This window comes from Urocitellus parryii, chromosome 6 (genome assembly GCF_045843805.1).
Source record: "Urocitellus parryii isolate mUroPar1 chromosome 6, mUroPar1.hap1, whole genome shotgun sequence".
Taxonomy (NCBI): Eukaryota; Metazoa; Chordata; class Mammalia; order Rodentia; family Sciuridae; genus Urocitellus; species Urocitellus parryii.
The window spans coordinates 1,723,286-1,744,254 of NC_135536.1; the positions used below are offsets into that span (position 1 = coordinate 1,723,286).

Sequence of the window (20,969 nt, forward strand, 5' to 3'; positions counted from 1 at the left end):
AGTGCTGGTGCCCAGCCGGCTGCCCAGCAGGCTCCTCGCTTGGGATTGGTGAACACAGGGGGCCACAGCTGGGCTCTCCAAGATGCCATCTAGAAGCCCAGGAACCCCTCTCTGCAGCAGCCTCCAGGAAGGGGTGGCCCCGTGCACTGGCTATGCCCACCCCCTGGTCATGGCCTGCCTGTCGGCAATAGCAGATACCCCACCCTCACCCTACGCCCACACTGTGCACCCCACCCCACACCCACACACCATCCACCACACTCAACTCACCAGGGGAACCCAAACAAGCTGCCAGCTCCACACTCCAAGACACAGATGCTTCCAGAGATCCTGTCTCCTCCCTCAGGACCCCCCTGTGCAGTCCTTGGGGACCTGGAGGGACACACTGCATCAAGACAGCCCTGTGGGGCAGCCCCACACCTTCACACCTGCCCCATGTCTGAAGCTACAGGAGGGCCTGCCTCCTGCCCACCCCCAGCAGGATGTCACCACAGGCCTTTCCTTTCCACAGACCCCCACATACTGGGCAGTGACTGGGCACTGGTGTCTGTGGACTTGCTGGAAGCCTGGCGCAGGAGTTGGGAGGGGCCTCTGTTGGCAGGGCTTTTTGTGAAGGGCTCTCCTACTGTGTACAGCTACTATGATGAAAGTACTGGGATTTTCTATAGCTACCACAGTGGTAGACCCAGCAGCAAAAACCCCAAGAACCAAGGGCGTCCTGAGCTCACAGCCCTGTGGGCAGCAGGGGCCGGCACTGGAGAGTCCACACCCAGGTCCCAGCATCTCTGCCCACCACCTGGAGCCCGTGCACGGCAGGAGCCCACCAGCTGGAGGTTTTGGGGCTTTGAGGTGACTGCACAGCCACGTAGAGCACCTTGCCCTTGGCCTCCAGCAGCTTCTCCACAGAGCCCGGCAGCCCCAGCAGAAGCTGAGCCAGCTCTCCTCCCCAGGAGCCAGAGGCCTCCAGCCTCATCCTGGCCTGAACCAGTGGGCTGCACCCCCAAATCTCCCAATGGGAAGGACCCCCAGAGACCTTTGCCTCTGAGAGAGCAGGGTAACTCTCCAGGCCCCACGCAGTCACCCAGGAACAGGTGTGAGAAGCACAGGAGGGACACCCAATGTGTATGCAAAAACAGCCACAAGGTCCAGCACCCTGTGGAAGCACAGATAACCAGGACGGAAACAGAGCCAAAAGGTCAGCTCTCACTCCCAGAGTCCATCCCTCAGGCCCTGAGGGCTCCCTCTCTGGGCAGGAAAGGCCCCTGGTTACAGAAGGGGCTCAAATTTCACAGGGTACAAGGAGGGCACTTCATCATTGGAGACTGAGGACCTGAGATTGGAGAGTCCTGAAACTAGTTGTGCAGGTTAAAATTCAACTCAGGAAGCATTTGTAAAAAGTTTAAACTCCTTGTTACCTGGAGGAGGTAGTGGCTCAGATCCCACCGACTGCTCTTCTTCTCCCTCTGGGATTCCTAGTTTCCCAGACTTTCACATTTACTTATTTCCCTCCTTCCAGGAGAATGCACCATGGGGAAGGGTAATGTCTTACTTTCCCTCCCTCCTCCGCCCCAGGCCCTTCCCTTCTCCCCAGGGCTATCTGGGGGATGTTCCCACCTTTCACAAAGTAGGGTGTCTCCTGGGAGCCCCAGCTCCAGTGGCAGCCTCAGAGGGGGTCACTGACCACCTGGGGCCTGGGGGGCCTGTGCTGGCCATTCCTGGGAGTCTCAGGAAGCCACAGGACAGCCCTGGAGCCGGCCTACTACCTGCTGCATGGGGGCTTCCTGGTAGGCACCCAGAGGGCTCAGGGAGGGCCGAGGCACCCCACCTGCACTGACCAGAGGAAGGTGGGGCTTCTGGCCTGTCTCAGACCACTCAGGGCTGCAGGGCGTCCTTCCAGGGGAGGACTGTGCCCAGGTCTGGGTCCCTGGGCAGCCCTGGCCTCTGTGGTGCCGGTTTCATCCACCCCAGTGTCCCCTGCTGCCCAGAAGCTGCCCCAAGCCCCACCCAGGCCCAGACCTAGTTACTGTCAGGGGGTCTCAGGCTGTGGTTGGATACAATGTCTTATATCCAAGTACAATGTCCTCACCACAGTGGTGCCACCCATAGCAGGAACCAGAGCCACTAGACAGTCCCCGTCCCTGGCCTGGGGCCCTCCTCAGGAGTGGGCGCCCAAGGCTGCTGATCCGACCTCACCCTCGCAGTTCACTCCTCTAGGTGAAGGACTGTGTGTCACAGCTGGGCCACCAGGAAACACACCTGCCCTGCCAATGCGGCCCGGCAAGGCCACCCAGCTCCTCCTGGGGCTCCAAGGCTGAGGCAAGCCACGTCACCGACTCCAAAGACCCTGCTCTCAAGGCAGGAGTCCTAAGCTCAGCAGGCTACAGACTGCTCCCCAGGTTGTCTCAGGACCCCCAGCACCTGAGACCCTCGACGCTGATGTCCAGCCAGCCCCAGTGGCCTCACAGTCAGCTCACACCCACCCCAATCTCTGGACTCCAGTCCTGCTGAGCCTCGCAGGCTGGCCTCCTCAGCCCTGGTGTCCCCTGGAGCATCCCACTGCTTGGACCCCTCTCCCACACTCCCTGGAGCCCCCTCCAGCCCTCCCTCCGGGACCACACTCAGTTATTGTCAGGGGACATCAGACGGTGTAGCTGACTATAGCTACCCCAGTGATGCTGCCCAGAGCAGAAACTGGGGCAGCTGGATGTCCCTCCACAGCCCCAAGCCTGGCAGTTGCCCCTCTGGGTCTTGGGCCCCCTTCAAGGCCACTGACCTGACCTTGGCCAGGGAAGGATAGGCCCTTCGAGCAGAGGTCCAGTTTCTAGAGCAGACACAACTGTCCACATGTCCATGCGTGGCTGGAGGGCAGAGCAGGGGCGAGGAAGAGAGAAACCCAGAGCCCCTGCATGGGGAGAGGGCCCAGGGCACAGCCAGGACGGGTTCCTGCAGGGGACTGGCAGTGCGCCTACCGCCAGCATGGCCAGATGGTGCCTGCAGCCCCCGGGGGGTCTGGGACAGGCCACAGCAGGGCCAGGCCTGAGCGGAGAGTGGGCCCAGGCCCAGGGCCCTGGAGAGCAGCAGGAGCTCAGAGGCCCACAGGCTGCTCCAGGGCTCACAGGCCCCACAGGCACTGGCCCTCCCCAGGTTCCACCCTCAGCCCCCCACAGCCGGGAAACTAGGGTCAGGGCAGAGGCCGGGACCCAGGTGACCAGGTGGCCAGGCACCCCGGCTACATCATGCTTTGGGGAACAACCTGCAGGTGAACCCCTTCCTGCTATGATCTGTGCGTTAGGGGGACTCAGGTCAGTTCTAGGGTATGTCCTCCCAGCCCCACCTACAGCTCACCATCCAGAGCACATCCTTCTGAGGGGCCCAGGGGAGATGGGGCAGACAACCCCAGGCCCTGGGGACATGCCTTATTGTTGGGGCCTCTGTCACTGTGTCTATGGAGTAGCAACTACCACAGTGATGTGACCCATGTCCCAAAGCCATTGCCATTCACAAGGGCTGGGCTGGTCACCTCCACCGGTTCTCCCAATAGACTTAGGAGGCTACTGACTCCTCAGCAGCTGCTGTTGGAGCTGGAGAGCCATAGCAGGCTCCAGAACACGGCGGGCTAGCCACACCCAGGCCCTGGTGGCACCCAGTGTCCAAGGCAGAAAAGGTTATGAATGTCCAGATTCCCAGCCACATGCCCGCAACCCAGAGGCCCTGTCTGGGGGCAGAGGGGCTCCACCCCACCCTGCTGGAAGCCACAGGGACAGGAGCCACTCCTCACAGAGCTCCTGGGGAACCCTCAGAGTGTGAACAGGGAGGACAGTCACCTGGGGGGTCCTCAGGAGCCCAGCACTCTCTCCAGGGATGGCGTCTCTCCCTTCCCTCTCTTCTGTCATCATGTCCCCTTCCACAGAACGGTGGGGACACCATCCAGGAGGGTGGCATGTGGGCACGGGACGCCTAGGTGATCTGCTACGAGGCTGTGTCACGGTGCACTGTGAAGTGCTGCCTGTGTTTGGTCACGTGGGCTCCCAGATACAGCCTGCAGAGCAAACACCTGCCCATCTGCTGTCCTCGCTGAGACGACCCCCAGGACAAGGAACCGGCCACCTCCCAGCCACCCTGGGTCTGCCTGGCCCCAGGTGGCCCATGCCTGTCACCCACATCCCCCCTCCCAATGAGCCAGTCTACCCAGCCCTACTCACGTGAGACCCTTACTTACTGCTCACCAAGAAAGGCCTGACGTCCTGAACAGATTCTGAGCAGCCCTGAATCACAGTGGATAGAGCTGGGACTACCCCAGTGAGAAGAGCTCTGCCCAGAACTGCCCACGGCAGCTGGGCAGCACAACCCACACCCACCCTAAAGGGTCTAGGTCCTCCAACTATTCTCAGTTGAGTCCAGGTGCTCAACTGAGGTCACCCACCCCGGCTCCCACCCCTGCTCTGGGACCAAGAGGCTCACCCACCCCATGCCCAGTGCCGGAGCTGGAGGGAGGTTGTACAAGGGATTCTCTCACAGTGGGACACCTCCCAGTTGCCCAGGACAGGCCCAAAAGCCCCTTGAGAAGCCCAGCCCTCACCTAAAAGTGACCAGGCGAGCAGTAGTGCCCTCAGACTACATGGACCCGACACCCCACGGCACCTGGGCCAGGGCTATAGAGGGCGACCCGGCTGGACACTGGAGCCCCAGGGCCTGGGCTGGAACCTTGACTCGGACCTGGCCAGCCCCAAGCTGAGACCTGGGAGGAGGACAGGCTGGCAGGCAGCTGAGCAGCACTAACAGGAAAGGGCTGAACGTCCCCAGGGGAGCCAGCTGCGCTGATACCAGAAACTTCTAGAGCTCAGGAGAGAAGAAACCAGTGGTACACGGACACCTCCTCACAGCTGGACAGGACCAAGAGGGACACTGAGCCCACCTACAGGAACCCAACAGGCCTGGGGTTTTTGCTGGTGTTTATGTCCCTGTGAGGTGGAGTAGCTGGCCCCACAGGGTCCCAGCAAGTCAGAAGCACCCAGGACAGCACCACGGGCAAGAGGAGGCATTTGGGTCAGAGTGCAGGCCAGCGGACACCTCCCCAAGGACTCCACGCCCACTCTGCACTCAAGGAGAACAAGGACAGCCCATGCCGGAACTCGGAACTCAAGCCAGGAGACATCCCCCTACTCACGTTGCAGCCAGGAGAGACCCCTCCCTGGGCAGGGCCCTCCTGACAGGCGGAAGGGAATTTGTGCAGGCCTGAGACACTGTGCATATTACAATGGCTGGTACGCACAGTGCCACATGTCACACATAAAACCTGCCCGGAATCCACCCAGAGCCCAGCTGACACCCCAGCCCTACTCATGTGAGACCCCTACTTACTGCTCACCAAGAAAGGCCTGACGTCCTCAACAGATTCTGAGCAGCCCTGAATCACAGTGGATAGAGCTGGGACTACCCCAGTGAGAAGAGCTCTGCCCAGAACTGCCCACGGCAGCTGGGCAGCACAACCCACACCCGCCCTAAAGGGTCTGGGGCCTCCACCTGAAGGACTCAGGGGCCACTCACCTGCCTCCCTTCCTGACAGAAGGAGCCACTGCTGCTTACAGGTGGGGGCAGTGGGCCCAGAGCAGCCTGACCCCACCCTCCAGGTTCAGAGACCCAATGCCCTGCCCTCCTGGAGTCTGGAGCTCAGCCAGACTAGGCCACAAGAGATGCCACCCTCCCCCTGGGCACCTCAGCTCACAGGAAGCAGATAAGTTCCGGGCCAGCTCTGTGAGAGCCCCCTTCCGGCCACCCCTTCCTGCCAGGCCCTCCTTCCCTCCTGTTCTGCACAGGACAGCACATGGGCAGATGCAGCTTTGTGCCAACCTGGGGCCGCCCTGCACAGGGTCTCCTGAGAGTCCTTCTGTGCGGCTCTGAAACTGGTCCTAAAGTCAGGACCAGCCCTTGTCCCCACGTTGACATTAAACACCCAGGAAACTCCAAGGCAAGAGAGAAAAGCAAATTTCAGTGAAGAAACAGAAAAGAGAAAGGGAGAGGGACCCTGCAGAGAGGGGGCACCCAGAGCTGTCCCAGAGGAGGGGGGTGTCTGGCCCTTTTCTGGATTTCAGGTTTCCTTTCCTCTCCTGCCCCCTCCTCTCACCCCACTGCCTAAAGGTGGGAATGACCACATGCAGGAAAGGCGCCCGAGGGAAAATAACCCTTTAAGCTGCTACGATCTAGGGCCTGGGGTCAGTGTCTCTGTCCAGCAGAGAAGTGAGGCCCAGGACACAGAGGCCACAAGGGACAGATGCAGGTTCAGACTTCTCCAGAGAGAAGGCCCAGGGGGGGAGTCCGGGGGAGTTGGGGCCTGTTCTTCTTATGGTCCTTGGAGTCTCCTCCTTTCCTTATCTCCTCCTAACTCCCAGTGTACACAGTAACATTCATCTGGTCCTCTCTCCTGACACCCAGTGTACACAGTGATGTTCATCCTGGTCCTTGGTCCTCCTGACACCAGTTTATACATTGACATACGTCCTGGTCCTTGATCCTCCTGACACCCAGTGTACACAGTGATGTCTGTCCTGGTCCTCAGCCTTCCCAGTCCTAGATCCTCTTGAGACCCAATGTATACAGTGATGTGTGGCCCATTGCTCTCTCTGTCAGCGTCCCAGTGTGGTCCAGGGTGGGGACTCCAGGCTCCCCGGGGAGGCCCCACTCTGCCAGCCAGGGTTGGTCTCCTCCTGCTGCAGCACAGCCCTCTCTATGACCTTGTGCTTTTCAAGGAAGGTCCAGTGTACTGAGGTCAAGGGGACCCGTCCTGCACAGTCCTAGAGACTGACAATCTCTGGAAGGTGGAAGGTGGCTGTGGCTCAGTGCCCTAGGACTTTCTTTATGTCCTCTGATTCAGCTAGTGGAAGGGGACATGTACCACCTCAGGTCCACACCCCTGCCCCAGCATCGCCCTGAGAGGACACAGCCCTGAGCAGTGGACGTCCCAGCACCTCTGGGATCACAGGGGGAGGGTCCCTGGAAGAGGGGGCCTGGGCTCCCGTCCTTTTAAGTTGGGTCGCAAAGGGGAAGCCATCTTAGGACCCAAGACCTCTCCTTCCGATGGGCCCAGGGGACCTCCTGAGCAGCTGGTAAGGTCCCTGTCCTCTGTCCAGGTTTTCCTGTTCTGGGCTCAGGGCAGCCGACGAGGGTCTGAGGGTCAGGCGTGCAGTCCTCTAGCTCAGGACGACGTCTCAGGTAAAGGAACAAGTGGGCTAAGGAGCTTCATCCATTTACCCTCCTGCTACAGAAGAGGTCTCCTTGCTGCATAGTACTGTGATTAGGGTCCCCAGGGGCCACTGTCCTCCCTCTCCTAACGGGTACTGGGGCCAGGCAGGCCTCAGTGCAGCAGATCAAGGTTTTCTCGTTAACTGGGGTCCAAACTCCCAGTTCTAGAGCAGAAGGGAGAGGGTTAATTCGCAGGATTTTGGAAGAAAGGGATCCCCTCTGGAAACAAAAAGAAAGAGGTGCTGACGGGGCCGCCCACCCCCACCTCACTCTGACAAATCCAGAGGGTGGACTGGCTTGCCCAGCATCTCTCCACAGGGGACCGTGTCCAGGTAGGGACCACCCAAGCCTACCTCTGGCCTGTCCTCCATGTCCCCGATATTTCTTTTTGCATCTCGGATCTCGCTGTGCTTTCACTCCTAGAAAGCTTGTATTCCCACCTTATTCCTGTCAAAAAGTGATTCAGAATTCCCAGGAGCACAGGAATCTGGGGGGGGGGGTGGGCCTCTGCCTGTAAAGGGTTCCTGCTGGAGTCTGAGATAAGAGCAGCCAGCCCACATTCAGGGGTCTGTTTCCTGTGCAAGGAGGTTCCCAGCAGCTGCTCTGAATCAGCCACTGAGAGTCTTGTTTGTTTTTCTTCCTTCTGGAGCGTCCTTAAACCCACAAGGAAGGGAGACAGGGGTTTCCACAATGTCTCCAAAAGACAAGGAGTTCCTCTGTCATGGGGCCTTTGATCAGGGATCACGATGCTGAAAAAGGACAGGTTTCTGCATAAGGTAAAGATGAGTGAAGAGCACTGTGATCTTAACTGAAACCTGTGTCCCACAGGAGGGAGGGAACCTCGCTGTTCCTGTCGTGGACGGTGTGGCCGAGACAAGAGAAGGAGGAGCCCAGTCAGTCTGGGATCAGTGCTACCATGGCTGGGGCTGCCCAGCCTCAGAGAGCCACAGAAGGGCCAGCGGACTATGGTCACTCCCCAGGCCCATCAGCTGTTTGACGTGACTGCTACTGACCCGAGTCAATGGTTCCAATCCCAGACGAGCCCCCGATTCTGTTACCGTCTAGGGGGCAGGGGGCAGTGTCTCTGTCCAGCAGAGAAGTGAGGCCCAGGACACAGAGGCCACAAGCGATAGATGCAGAGTCAGGCTTCTGTGGAGAGAAGGCCCAGTGGGGAGTCCGGGGGGGAGTTAGAGTCTGTTCTTTATGGTCTCTGGAGTCTCCTCCTTTCCTTATCTCCTCCCTGTCCACGTGCTCCTCGCCATTATTGATGGGTGTCCCCTCTGTCCACATGTTTTAGTTCTTTTGAGGTCCCCCACTTAGGGGCATGAGTGGGGAGGGGTCTGTCTATCTGGGTCCCAGGTGTGCCCATGAGCACTTTGTCCAGCAGGAAGTTGACCTCCCCGTGCATCTTTGTCTGCCCTGCCCCGACCTCCTCCCTCACCTGCCTCCTCACAATCCTTCCCTGACTGCCCAGGACTCTGCATCTCCCTCAAAGCAGGAAGATCCAATCCCTTCTACGGGGAAAACCGACTTAGCCTCAGATTTATCCCAAAAATAAATAAATAAATAAGGTGATCCATGTCTATAAAATCCTACTGAAAGCATAACATGATCCAAGAACTTTATGCTCAGAAAAACTGCATTGAAAATCGATTTTCCACATGCACACACTTGGGGAAACTCTTCCCCAGAACAAACTCTACGAAAATATACAAATTTACAAGTGAATAATGTACATGTAGGATTGACTTGTTTATTTTTGTTTATCCGACATGATAGAATATTGACAATGGAATTATTTATTTGAATATCTTCACTCACCCACGACAGAACATGGTACCCGTGGGGTGCAAAAGTGCCTCCTGGAGCCCAGGAGCAGGAGCTCTGCAGCGTGGTTCATCTTCCCATCTGGTCCTGGGGCTGCCTCCTGAAATTGGGATGGCCAGTGCTGAGAGTCCCCGTGGGCCAGTGAGGTGTGGCTGGGGCCTTGGCGGGGCCAATCTCAGGGTCAGACTCCACCCATCTGCCCCAAGCCCCAGGGAGGGGAGAGGGGCTGAAGGCTGAGGGGCCATCCATGGCCAGTGCACTGGATCCTGCCTGAACGCTAGAGCCACCGGAGAGACCCAAGGGGGAACCCTGTCACTGAATCAGGAGGTGCCAGGAGGGTGGCGTGCCGGAGGCAGGGGACCTGCACCCTTCCTATGCCTTCCTGCAGCCTCTTCTGAAAGCCGGTGATGACTTCACAGTAACCCGCCCAACAGTGAGAGTTCCCAGCTCTGGGAGACACACCAGGGCCTCATCCCAAGAGGGTCATGGGAAGCCTGACTGATAGCCACTGGTCAGAGCCATGAAACCATGAGCCAAAATAAACTTTTTTCCTTCTCTAATTGTCTTGTCAGCTCTCTTAGCCACACTGATGGAAACAATGACTAAAACACGAGTTGGTATCAGGAGTGGGGTCATTGCAGTGACTAACCCAACCATGTGGTTCAGAAGTCTTTGGAGCTGGTTTGTGGAGGGAGAAATTTTGAAAACATTAGTGATACAAGCTGGAAAAACTTCAGAATGTGGTAAGTAGAGTTTAATGGGCAATTCTGGTGGGAGCCCAGAAGACCAGAATGCCAATAGGACTGCAGACAGTAAAGACAAGGCTCAAGAGGTTTCAGAGGAAAAGGAAGATTCTCTTAAAAGTTGAAGTAGACACAACCATGTTATAATCTGGAAAAGAAGTTGACTTATATTTTCCCATGCCCTGAGACTTAAAGGTGATGATCTAGTGGAGAAAATTTCAAGATAAAAAATTCAAGCAATGGCAAGAATATTTATGGCAGCTTTTGGCCAAGTTTACTTTGATAATAAGGAACAGAAATATTTTTTTTTAACGTGTAGTTTGGCTAGTACAATGGGGGCTAAAGGAAGTTGTGGTAGTTGAAGAGATTGTAGCCATGAAAGAGATGCTAATACTTTACCCATAGACAATAGAAAAGATGGCTTGAGGGCATCTCAAGATCCCACCATCTCAGGTTCAAGGGAGTTAAAAGTAAAGGTTCCTTTGAGAAGAGACTAGTTAGCCTCCCTGTTTGCACAAGTAGTGGGAAAAAGCCTAGGAAGTTATTTCCCATGCTCAGCCACCTAGTACTCAGGGAAATCTGCCACCATGGTCCCTGGAGACTTAGCTCCTGCTCAAGATAGTAGCAGACCTTGGCATCAACCAGGTGGTTCTGGTTCCTCAGGATGGCAGGATGCTGGAGGGGGTCATTAAGGCTTTCACTGAGGTGTCAAAGGAAGGCCTAGGAGGCCAGGCATAGTGCCCAGGGTCAGAGTCCCTGTGGGCAGCCTTCTAGAGGGTGATGTGTGGAGATGTGAGCAGGAAGCTAAAGCCTCAGTGGAGACCTCCAAGATTAAGAAATTCCAGGGCTGGGAAAAGCTGCAGGAGTTGAACAGAGACAAGGCAGGAGAGAGGCCCCTTGGGCTGCAACCAGCAAAGCCATGGGGCCGAGCTACCCAAGCCCTTTGGACACATCATCAACATGCCTTGTGCCAGATGCTGGACGTGGAGCTCCAGGACTTGTTGGCCCCGATGGATTTCAGTCTTGCCTTGGTCACAGACCTTCTTTCTGTGCCCCTATTTCTCCTTATGAAATGGAAATGTCGACTCTGTGCCTTTACAAATATTTGTTCCACATAACTGGCTTTTGATATCTTCAGGAGCTTTCACTGAGAGTTTGCCTTGAGTCTCAGAGGAGAGACTGGACTTGAACTGTGGGACAATGTTTAACTGTTAAGAATATGGGGTTCTTGGAAATGGAGTCCTTTAGGAAATGGACTCTGGGGGCCAGGTCTGGATATGTGGTGTCCCCCAAACCTCACCTATGAGACGTTGCAAGAACAATGAAGTGAAATGATTAGGTTAGGAGAGTGTTAACCTAGTTGGTGCACTGATCCACTGACATGGATTAACTGGGTGGTGACTGCAAGCAGTATGGTGTTGTAAAGGTAAAATTTCTAAGCTGATTCTAAGCTGCAAAAGTCTGAGTTAAAGTGTAAAAGACCGGGCATTGTAAAGCTTCTAAATGGCAAGGCCTGGGCTAAAAAGTAAAAGACTAGGTATTGTTAAAATTCTTCTGCTATCCCCGAAACCTGTAATCCCTGTAGCTGTTAGGACAATGCTGGAACTGCCCAGTAAATATTTCCACTGACTTTCTGGTTGTTTAATAGCTAAGGGTTCTGAGTTGCTTGGCACGTAGGCATTGCAGGACCTAAACCAATCAGTTTGAATGTGTACCCCACTTAGGAGCACCAATCACCCCTGTCCAATCTGTTCCCGCCAATGTATGTACTAATCACGTTTCAGAATTGTTGTTCAATTTTCCCGCGCCTCATGATGATTTGTTCTGATGTATGCAAAGCCCCCCACCCTCTCCAAAAAGTGTATTTAAGCTCCGTTTGAACTCTGCTCTGGGCTCTGGGCTGTTCTCCCTTCTTGAGTGAGCACAGAGTCCCAGCGCGCTGGAATGGATCCTCAATAAATCCCCTTTTGCCAATTGCATGGAGTCAGTCTCTTGAGTGGTCTCTCCCTCCGACGTTTCGCCGGACCCCCTTTACAGTGTGGCTGGAGAAATAGGTCACTGGGTGTGCCTTTGGGTCACACTTTGTCCTTGTTGAGCAGGAGCTCTTTCTTTTTCCTGGTGGCCACTCCCTTCTGCCATGAGGTTCTGCGTCTCCTCAAGCCCAGAGCTGCAGTGTTGGTGGTCTATGGACTAAGACCTCTGAAACCATGAGCAAATACTTTCCTGCTTTAAAATTGTCCCTGCCAGGTTGCTTTGTTTTGTTTTGTTTTTTAATCACAGAAGCAAAAAGGCTGACTACAACACTCTGCAGAGGCAAAATGTACAGTTGGGTTGTTTTTTGTTTTTTTGAACTAATTTATTTTTTGATGATATATATGTATACATTTTTGTGCAATGACCACATTGAACCAATTAATCAATGCATACTTATTCTTTGTGATAAGAACACTTAATTTCTACTCTATTAGAGAGTTTCAAGAACATGTTACTTGCTGGGTGCTGTGGCACATGCCTGTAATCCCAGAAGTTTAGGGTTGTAAGGCCAGAGAATCATAAGTTCAAGGCCAGGCTCAGCAATTTAGTGAGGCTCTAAGCAACTTAGCGAGACTCTGTCTCAGAATAAAAAATTAAAAGTGCTGGGGATGTGGTTTACTGGTTGAGCGCCTCTGAGTTCAATCCCTGGTCCAAAAAATAAATACGTGAAGTTACATTGTCATCACCTGTAGCCACTATGTTGTAAGACAGCCTTGAGCCCTGGCCCCTAACTGGAGTGTGTCTCTGGGGCCCTCCCTCACCCTCCGCCCACTCCCAGCCTGGGCCACCACCCTTCCCTTCTTCAGGCTCCACTAGAAGGTGGGACTGTGTGCTGTGCCTGGCCTCATTCCTTTGGCCTGATGCTCTTGGGGTTCATCACGGGCTGCTGCCAAATGCCAATGTCTCGGCTTGGCACAGAATCACGAGCCACCACACAGCTTTGTAGGTTCGAACAGCAATTCTTTATTCTGGATCTCACACCAGCCTCCACACACATCCAGGAGAACTCAGCGGGAACTCAGGCAGCAGGCACGCCCTACTCCCAGAAGGAATAATCTTCAACCTCCAACTTCCCTAAAACTCCTATTGTCACACCCTAAACCCAGGGACGGGGATACTTCCTGCAGGAATACACCCTAATCCTGGATCCACCCTGGTGATTGAGCAGGGTCACCTTTGTCAAACACACAATCAAGGTCGCAGCAAATTTCCAAGGCAAGTCCATTTAACATGCAGTAGCTGGCAAGGATTACGATGCGTCATTCCTACTTGGTAATGGCTCTCAGCAAGCTGCAACTACAGAATCTTCCTCTGGGAGGCCAAGCAGCCTCCACCAACACTGGGGCATGTTTTCCCCTCCTTTTTTCAGTCCAGGTTGGGGCCATGGACATGGCAGCAACGCCCCTTCAGCACGTGCTTTGGTTTCTCGGGATGAACTCCTCTCACCAGCCACACTGGACACCATTAATGTAGGAAAACAGAACACAGGGAACCCATCACAGGTGTGACCTGCGGGTGTGGCAGAGACCTCATGATGAGCAACCCTTGGGTGGGAAGGCTGAAGGAGCAGCCACCAGCCCATCACTGGGCTGCCTGCTCCAATGCCCCGCCCTCGCCAGCCTAGTCTCCCAGGCTGGCTCAGGGAAGGCACTTCTGCTGGACTCTGGCAGGTGGGAGCTGAGGCCTGTCCTTGGGAACTTGGGGACAAATGCACTCAGGCTCAGTATGGTTCCCAGACACCACTGTCACGCACAGCGCCTCTCCCAGGAGGGGCACTGCAGGCCTGCCCACTCCAGGCCTGCCGAACCATACTGTGCCGGGGCCTCCTGAGGCCAGCAGGGCGCCCAGGCACTCAGTGGAGCAGAGGGAGTCTCAGCTCGTCCAGATTCCAAGGCCTCCTCTGCAGAACTCCTGCTACCTCCAACACAGGGCAGGTGACAGCCACACCAGGGATCTCAGGGGCCTCCCCAGAGCCAGAGCACTCCCTGCTCTCCTGTCCCCTGTGCCATCCCCAGGAAGGTGTGATGGGTCCCTTCTGCAGGAGCCAGGAACAAGGGAGTCAGAGGCAGCCATCCCAGGAGGAGAGCAGGAGTCGGCCACGGTGGCTGTGGGGGCCAGGCTTGGCAGCCAGCTGTCCCTGCACAGACGCTGAGTGACGCTCCACCTGGCCCAGCACCCGGCCCTCCTGGAGCTGCCGCTCTCCCTCCGGGTGCTGTGGGCTGAGCGCCCAGTGTGGCCCACTGTCCCCATGGCTTAGGGCAAAGGCCAGGGCAAAGGACTTGCCTGGAGGCCAAGAACTGCGGATCACCCAGGTCACTGCATCCGTGACACAGGTGTGCCTCCAGAGGCCAACGGTGGGGGGACAGGCACCCCAGCTCCCACAGCAGCTCCCACTGCACCCAGGGAAGAGGCAGGGAGGGCCCCAGGGCTTCCTCTGAAAGGCTCCACACTTGCACAGGCCAGTCCCCGTCACACTGTGGCCAAGAGGAGCTGCAGGACCTACAGACGGCCTGGGCACATGGTGCCTGCAGTCAGGCTGCCCCTCTGCAGGGTGCAGAGCAGAGGGGCAGGGGCCTGGGGGACGGGCAGGGCTGGAGGCCACAACAGCTGACAGCAGCCCTGGCCCTAGAAAGCAAGACCAGGTGCTTCCTCAGGTCCCGCAGCTGCTCCTCTCCTCCAGCAAATTCCTCAGCAGAGAGGAGAGGAGAGCCTCAGAGGGCTAGAGACAGGAGGACCCCAGAGGAGGTGAGTCTCAGAGGGCAGGTTCAGAGGTCACCTGAGCAGGACAGCCAGAGTGAGGAGGAAGACCTACGTCTGTCACAATGCCACTGAGGAGGCCAAACACAAGGAAAGAAGAGCCATGAAGCCACATTCCTTCTGTCTGTTAGGTGCAGAACAGGCTGAACTATGTTATCTGCAGGGCAGGCTGAACAAATGTTAGCTGCAGGATGGCCCACGCACTCAAATCCCCCTCTGTCTGGTCCTTTATCACCTGTTTGCCTCAAAGCTGAACATTCAACCCCCACTCAAGGCTGAACACTCAACCCTACTTTGTGCCAACAAGGCAGCTTGCAGACCCAGAGGCCCCGTTAGATTTGGGCTATAAAAACTCCCTCCTGCTGGGCCCCTCTCTCTCTTGCTCAATTGCTCTCTTGCTCTCTTGCTCTCTTGCTCTCTTGTTCTCTTGCTCTGTCTCTCTCTCTTGATCTCTCTGTCTCTCTTGCGCGCATGCTCTTCTCTCTCTCTCTCTCTCTCTCTCTCTCTCTCTCTCTCTCTCTCTCTCTCTCTCTCTCTCTTTTCTCCTCTGTTGCACTGCTGCAAAAGATCTCTTGGTCACTCCGAGTGTTGTGGTCACTTTCCTTTCATTGGTGCCGAAACCCGGGAGAGGGTTAAAACCCACTTTTGGGTCCCTCTTCCTTCTGAAGTGCCACTCACTGGATGACCTGAACCCATTTTCTAGATTGCCAGAACTACTTCCACCACTGACCTTCAATTGGTGAGTTTCCCCTTCCTGGAGTCCTAAACCCAGTGGTGGTGTCAGGAGGATTTGACCTTTGATTGTTCTGCAAACCTCTCTGCCCACCTGCGGGAGGAAAACACCCCTCCACAGCCTTCAAGGCCACAGTGGCCCTCAAGGACTCCTTCCTAGGGCAGAATAGACTCCTGGGTTCAAAATTATTCCCTTCCCTTCCCAGCTGGTAGTTCACCAGCAGAGGCTTTGTAGGTCTTCCTGGAAGGACTCTGTAACCTCCAGAGACACACAACAGAGAACTGAACATCACCCCACCCAGACCTTCATGGTTTAGGTGGCTCTCATAAAGTCCTAGCCCTCTCACCTTCAAGACTCGGCAGCTAGAGAGACGCTTACCCTCCCCTTCCTCTCTCTTCCCCTGTCTCTCTCTTTCCCCTATTTTCGGCCCTGGGAGTATGCAGCCTCTCCAGGAGGGGTCCCGAAAAGCCTTGACCAAGGTCTCCCATGGCTCCGGGTCCGTCCAGGACAAGAGCTTCGACTGTCAGGATTCAGTGACGACCAAACCCTGCAGCTCGAACCTGCCACTAAGGCACTCCTGATTTTTGGCTCTAGCGGGGACACCCCTTTTGCCAATAAAACAGTTTTCTCCTTCTCTCTTATACTATCTTTGCGTCTCCTTCCCTCTCCTTTATACCACGTTTGCGTCTCCTTCCTTCTCCCCTATACTATGTTTGTGTCCTCTTCCCTCCTCCTTATACTACATTTGTGACATGGGTAAGTGTCCTCTCTGCTGGTCGACTCTCCCCTACAATGCCTCTTGGATAACCTCAAAATCCTCTCCTTGACACCAGACAGCAAACCCCCAAAATTGATCAAATATAGCACCCGGGTCTGGCCCACTTACCCCTTAGACAAGCAAAACAGATGGCCCCCTTCTGGGTCCCTGGATCCCCTCCATTCTAAGGGTCTCTACAATTACTGTGAGTGTTCAAAAACGGGTAGAGAGCTGCTATGTCCCGGCTTTCTTCTTGCTCCAATCCAATCCTGCCCTCTGCACCTCTTGCAAACCTCTGCAAATTCTTCTAGCCTACAAACCAACACCCACAACCACTGATCCCCAATCTTCTCCTCCTCTGGACTCATCCACTTCTTTTGACCTTGCTGAGGAACCTCCACTCTATCACCTGGCTCAAAAAGGTCCTCACCGTCAGCCTTCTGCCCCAGCCCCTCCGCGGTCACCCCCATCTCAGCAACCTGATTTCTCCCCCTCCAATTACTAGATCAAAAACCCAAACCTCGGCCGGTTCCCAGACCATTGGCCCCTTGCTGAGGTAGCAGTTACTGAAGGAATCCCTCCACCCACTCACTCCTCTCTTCTACTGTCAGCACCCACATTGGGTCCCACCAGATCCTCTTACCAGCTAACCCAAAGCTCAAAAATGAGCTGGGGAGAGCCCTCAGACCCCTATCCAAGATCTGGTTAAAATGGCCTTTAAAGTTGCTTTGTCATCACTGAAAACAGGTTACTAAGAATTTAAAGTCCCTTACAGGCTTTTTGGGATATTCACTCCCATCCTGTCTACTGCTCAAGTTTTCCTTGCTAGGGAAAATCATGTTCTTTTACATCTCCTTCCTCATTCTCAGATCCACCACGGAGCTGCTCTCAGACCCACCTTCCCGTCTTCCCCCTCCCTACCCAGGCCCACAGAAAAGTCTTAACTGACCTTCTCCAGAAATCTTCACCATGGCTGATTTTAGGACTTTCAGCAAAAAAAAAAAAAAATCTCTACAAAAGAGTTTAATGTAGATAAACTTCCTCTTTTCATATTGCCCTGTTTTACTTGGCCACTGGCTGAAAAAATCAGCACTCCAAAAATTAGACACCCCCTTACTAGTTTTTCACAAAATATGTGAACAGGGCCTCTGGCCTTGAGCTGGGGCTTCACAGAGATGGCTACATTTCTAAGATAAGGAAGTTACCAACTGGGCTCCATGGTAACAGCTGGCAGGGGGAGGAAAAGAAAAGGAAGAAAAAGTTCTCCCCCTCCCAAGTGTCCTTGAAAAATTAACTTGCCCAGAACAACAACAACAAAAAAAAAACTGCTTTTTGTGAACTTCTGCAGACTCTGAACTTCTGAGCCCCTCCCCTTACATGTTGGTACAAAATTCTGAAACTACCTAAACTTGGGGTTCAGGGGAATAATTGATTACAACAGAAGCAGTGCGCTCTGAATCTGGCTGCAACCAAATAAAACTGTTTCCCTGTATTCGCTGATATCTTAGGTGCCTTGCCTTGTCCGTCCCTACAACAATATAATTCTATATACTTAAACATTGTTCATATTTTCATAAAATGGTCAACAGATGTGATTAATTGTGTGCTGCAAATAACAAAATATCTCTTTATTAAAATGGAATAATTTCCTAAGTTCAGAAATTTACAAGGATTGTTTCAAAATGTGAATAAAGAAGGAGTTAACAGATAGGAAAGAGAAATTAGAAGGTTCTAGGTATGGATTTAATAGAAGGAAAATGTGTTTCTGGATAAGAGAGTCTATTAAGTAAATAAGAGGGTTTAAGCAGGTGCTAAAGAAGGTCTGTGTATACAACTATGGTTATACAACAACTGTTATTTTGCAATATTGTAATATGTTATTTCTTTAAGAGCTAAACTTGATTAATATAAAACATCAATGTAATTGTGGTACTATTACTCTTCTCCATATATTAAATGTGTTCATATTTTCCAGGTATATAAGTCATTAAGATAGAAGCTTTAAAAAAATTATATCAAGTTGGTGTTCTCCAAAAGGTTACATGGTAATTTTAGACTTATAAAAATAACATGTTGGAGATTTATTTATATCATTTAATGTTCTATAAACTGGACCTGTTATCAATAAGATTAATATGAAGTTCTATACACTGGGTACAATTTAAATGTAATATCATATTGTATTAGTTAGTATTCATGTGACATCAAGCAACAATATATGTAAACTTTATAAAATAATATTTAAAAACAAAGATCAGTTCAATAATAGAACACTTTACCTAAAGATTTATTATTCTTAGCCTTACCTGAGATAAGGCTGTGCCCCATCTTACTACATGTCAGAATGACTCCAAAGTAGGCCAGACTTCAGCTAAAGCCCAGTACTCTTAATTTAAGGTGAAACTGACTTTGCTGGATGTTTATGATCAAAACTTAAAGTTAAATTAAAATGGCCAAAAAAACTAATATTTCGCTCTTACCCTCTGAGTCAGTCTGAAATCCAGGGAACAGAGAACTTCTCTAAAGAGCTTTGCAACTCTGGGCCACATAACCTCCTGATCAGGGAGATTAATGAGACCACTGGAGAATGAAAAGCCTATCAGTGCACTTGCTGTGAATAGGAGGGTCATCGGAGACAGGAGACATCCCTGATGCTTCCGAGGGAAGCCACATGGTCAAGCAAGACCTGGACCCATCCCAGCACAAATGGCACTAGCAGTGCAAATGGCACTTGAGCTGCTCTCAAGTTCCCCCACAAGTGACCCCTATGGGAACTCGGCTGACTCTTAACAATAGATAGAAACAAAGTCAATTTTGACCAGCTTGATCTTAAACACCTACCAAAAACAGTTAAGCCAAAACACAGTCATTCCTGGGAGTAATAAAGGACAAGAACAGCTAGAAAAGAGGAGACAGCAACTAGGCCAACAGGCTCCAAGGGGAATGTTCAGTCAAGTATGGCCTTGGCTCCTCCCCCTCACAGGATGAAAGGAAAGTGACCACAACACTCGGAGTGACCAAAAGATCTTTATTGCAGCAGTGCAACAAAGAAAAGAAGGAAGGAAAGAGAGAGAGAGAAAGAGAGAGAGAGAGAGAGAGAGAGAGAGAGAGAGAGAGAGAAGAGAAGAGATGAACAGGGAGAGAGCAAGAGCAAGAGAGAGACAGAGAGTGCACGCAAGAAAGATAAAGAGCAAGAGAGAGAGAGAGCAAGAGAGAAAGAGCAAGAGAAAGAGAGCAAGAGAGAGGGGGGCCTGGCAGGAGGGAGTTTTTATAGCCCAAATCTAATGGGGCCTCTGGGTCTGCAAGCTGCCTTGTTGGCCCAAGGGGGGTTGAGTGGGACTTGAGCGGGACTTGACACAAACAGGTGATAAAGGACCAGATAGAGGGGGGTTTGAGTACATGGGCTATCTTGCAGCCAACATCTGTTCAGCCTGCCCTGCAGACAACACAGTTCAGCCTGCTCTGCACCCAGCACAGGACCCCTATTAGTCCTCTCTATGTTTCTCCTAACAGGACCATGTCTGTTAAATTGCCTACAGAAGTTCCTGCAAGATCAGATACACAAATTCACCAAGCAGTCAGTCAATCAACTACTTCTTTAAGAGAGACCTATGACTCATGACCAACTCCTCTGGCTCCAGAGACTCTGCCCATCTAAAACCCTCTCTAACCCCTTTTTCCAGTTTTCACAACCCCTCTCTCACTTCCTAGGAATGAGAACTACTCTCCAGCAGGTCCACTCTGCTTGTTCTGTCTGCTCTACAATACCCCACAAGGAAGCATCAAACCTAAACTCCCACACCTCAGATGAGGAGCCACCAGCCAGGCAAAGACTGGTAGATCAACTTCACTCATGTGCCTAGGCACAAAAAGCTTCACTACCTACTTACTTTGGTTGATACTTTTTCAGGTTGGATAGAAGCCTTCCCTACATCCAAGGAAATTGCTAAAACCATTGCCTCCATCCTCATTGAGGGGATCATTCCCAGGTTCGAACTTCCCGCCTCCGTCCAGTCAGACAACAGTCTGGCCTTCACTTCTCAGGTTGTTCAACTAGTCTCCAAACATCACTTGGAGGCTGCACAACCCCCACCAATCCCAATCCTTGGGTAAGGTTGAGAGGCCTAAGGGCATTCTCAAGGATCATCTCACTAAACTCAGGCTCTTCTGGCCCAATTTCCTGCCTTTGGCCCTCACCTGAATCAGGCAGCCCCAAGGATCCCCTCAGGCCTCAGCCCCTTTGAGCTACTCTATGGACGCCCTTTCTTAATGAACCAAAGCTTTCCAAACACTCCTCCTCCCCTTGTGTCCTACCTGCCTAATCTCACACTTCTATGCAAACTCCTAAGGGAACATGCAGAATGGTGCCTTCCTGTGCCATTCATTGCCTCAATCCCCGCACAACCACCAACTGAACTGGACCCTCTTCAACTGGGTGACTCAGTCTTACTTCAGGAACTGCATTCTCAATCGTTGGAAACTCAAAGGACAGGACCCCATACAGTCATAGTTACTACCCCAATGGTGGCCAAGCTTTTAGACACTCTCCCTGGTACTATGTCTCCTGCCTTAAAAAAAGGCACCTGTTCCAAATTTCCAGTCCTGGACTATCACCACGACCACCAAACTCAAAATTTCTCACCAACCCTCTTCTTCATCTACTAATCATTATTCTCTCTCAAGTTTTTATCTCAAACCACAGATGCTGCTTCTACATCCAAGCAACATGGCACCAGGATGACACCACCCACTCTCAGTTTATGGGTCAAGGCAATTGCTCTTCCACTGGCTGCAATCGGGCTGTCACCCTTAACATTACTGGATTCAACCAAGACACCTCCGATACTTCCTAGAGTCCCTGCAACAGGAACAATGGCTC

General features: G+C 53.1%; 1 protein-coding gene across 1 annotated transcript in view; it reads left to right on the plus strand.

The window, feature by feature from the left end:
- Positions 1-1,527: 1,527 nt before the first annotated feature.
- LOC144255320 (Ig heavy chain Mem5-like) overlaps positions 1,528-20,969 on the plus strand; it is a 117,322-nt gene continuing 97,880 nt past the window's right edge. Inside the window, exon 1 of the mRNA XM_077799700.1 lies at positions 1,528-1,537. Coding sequence (XP_077655826.1) covers positions 1,528-1,537 — 10 coding nt within the window. The remainder of the gene's footprint in view (positions 1,538-20,969) is intronic.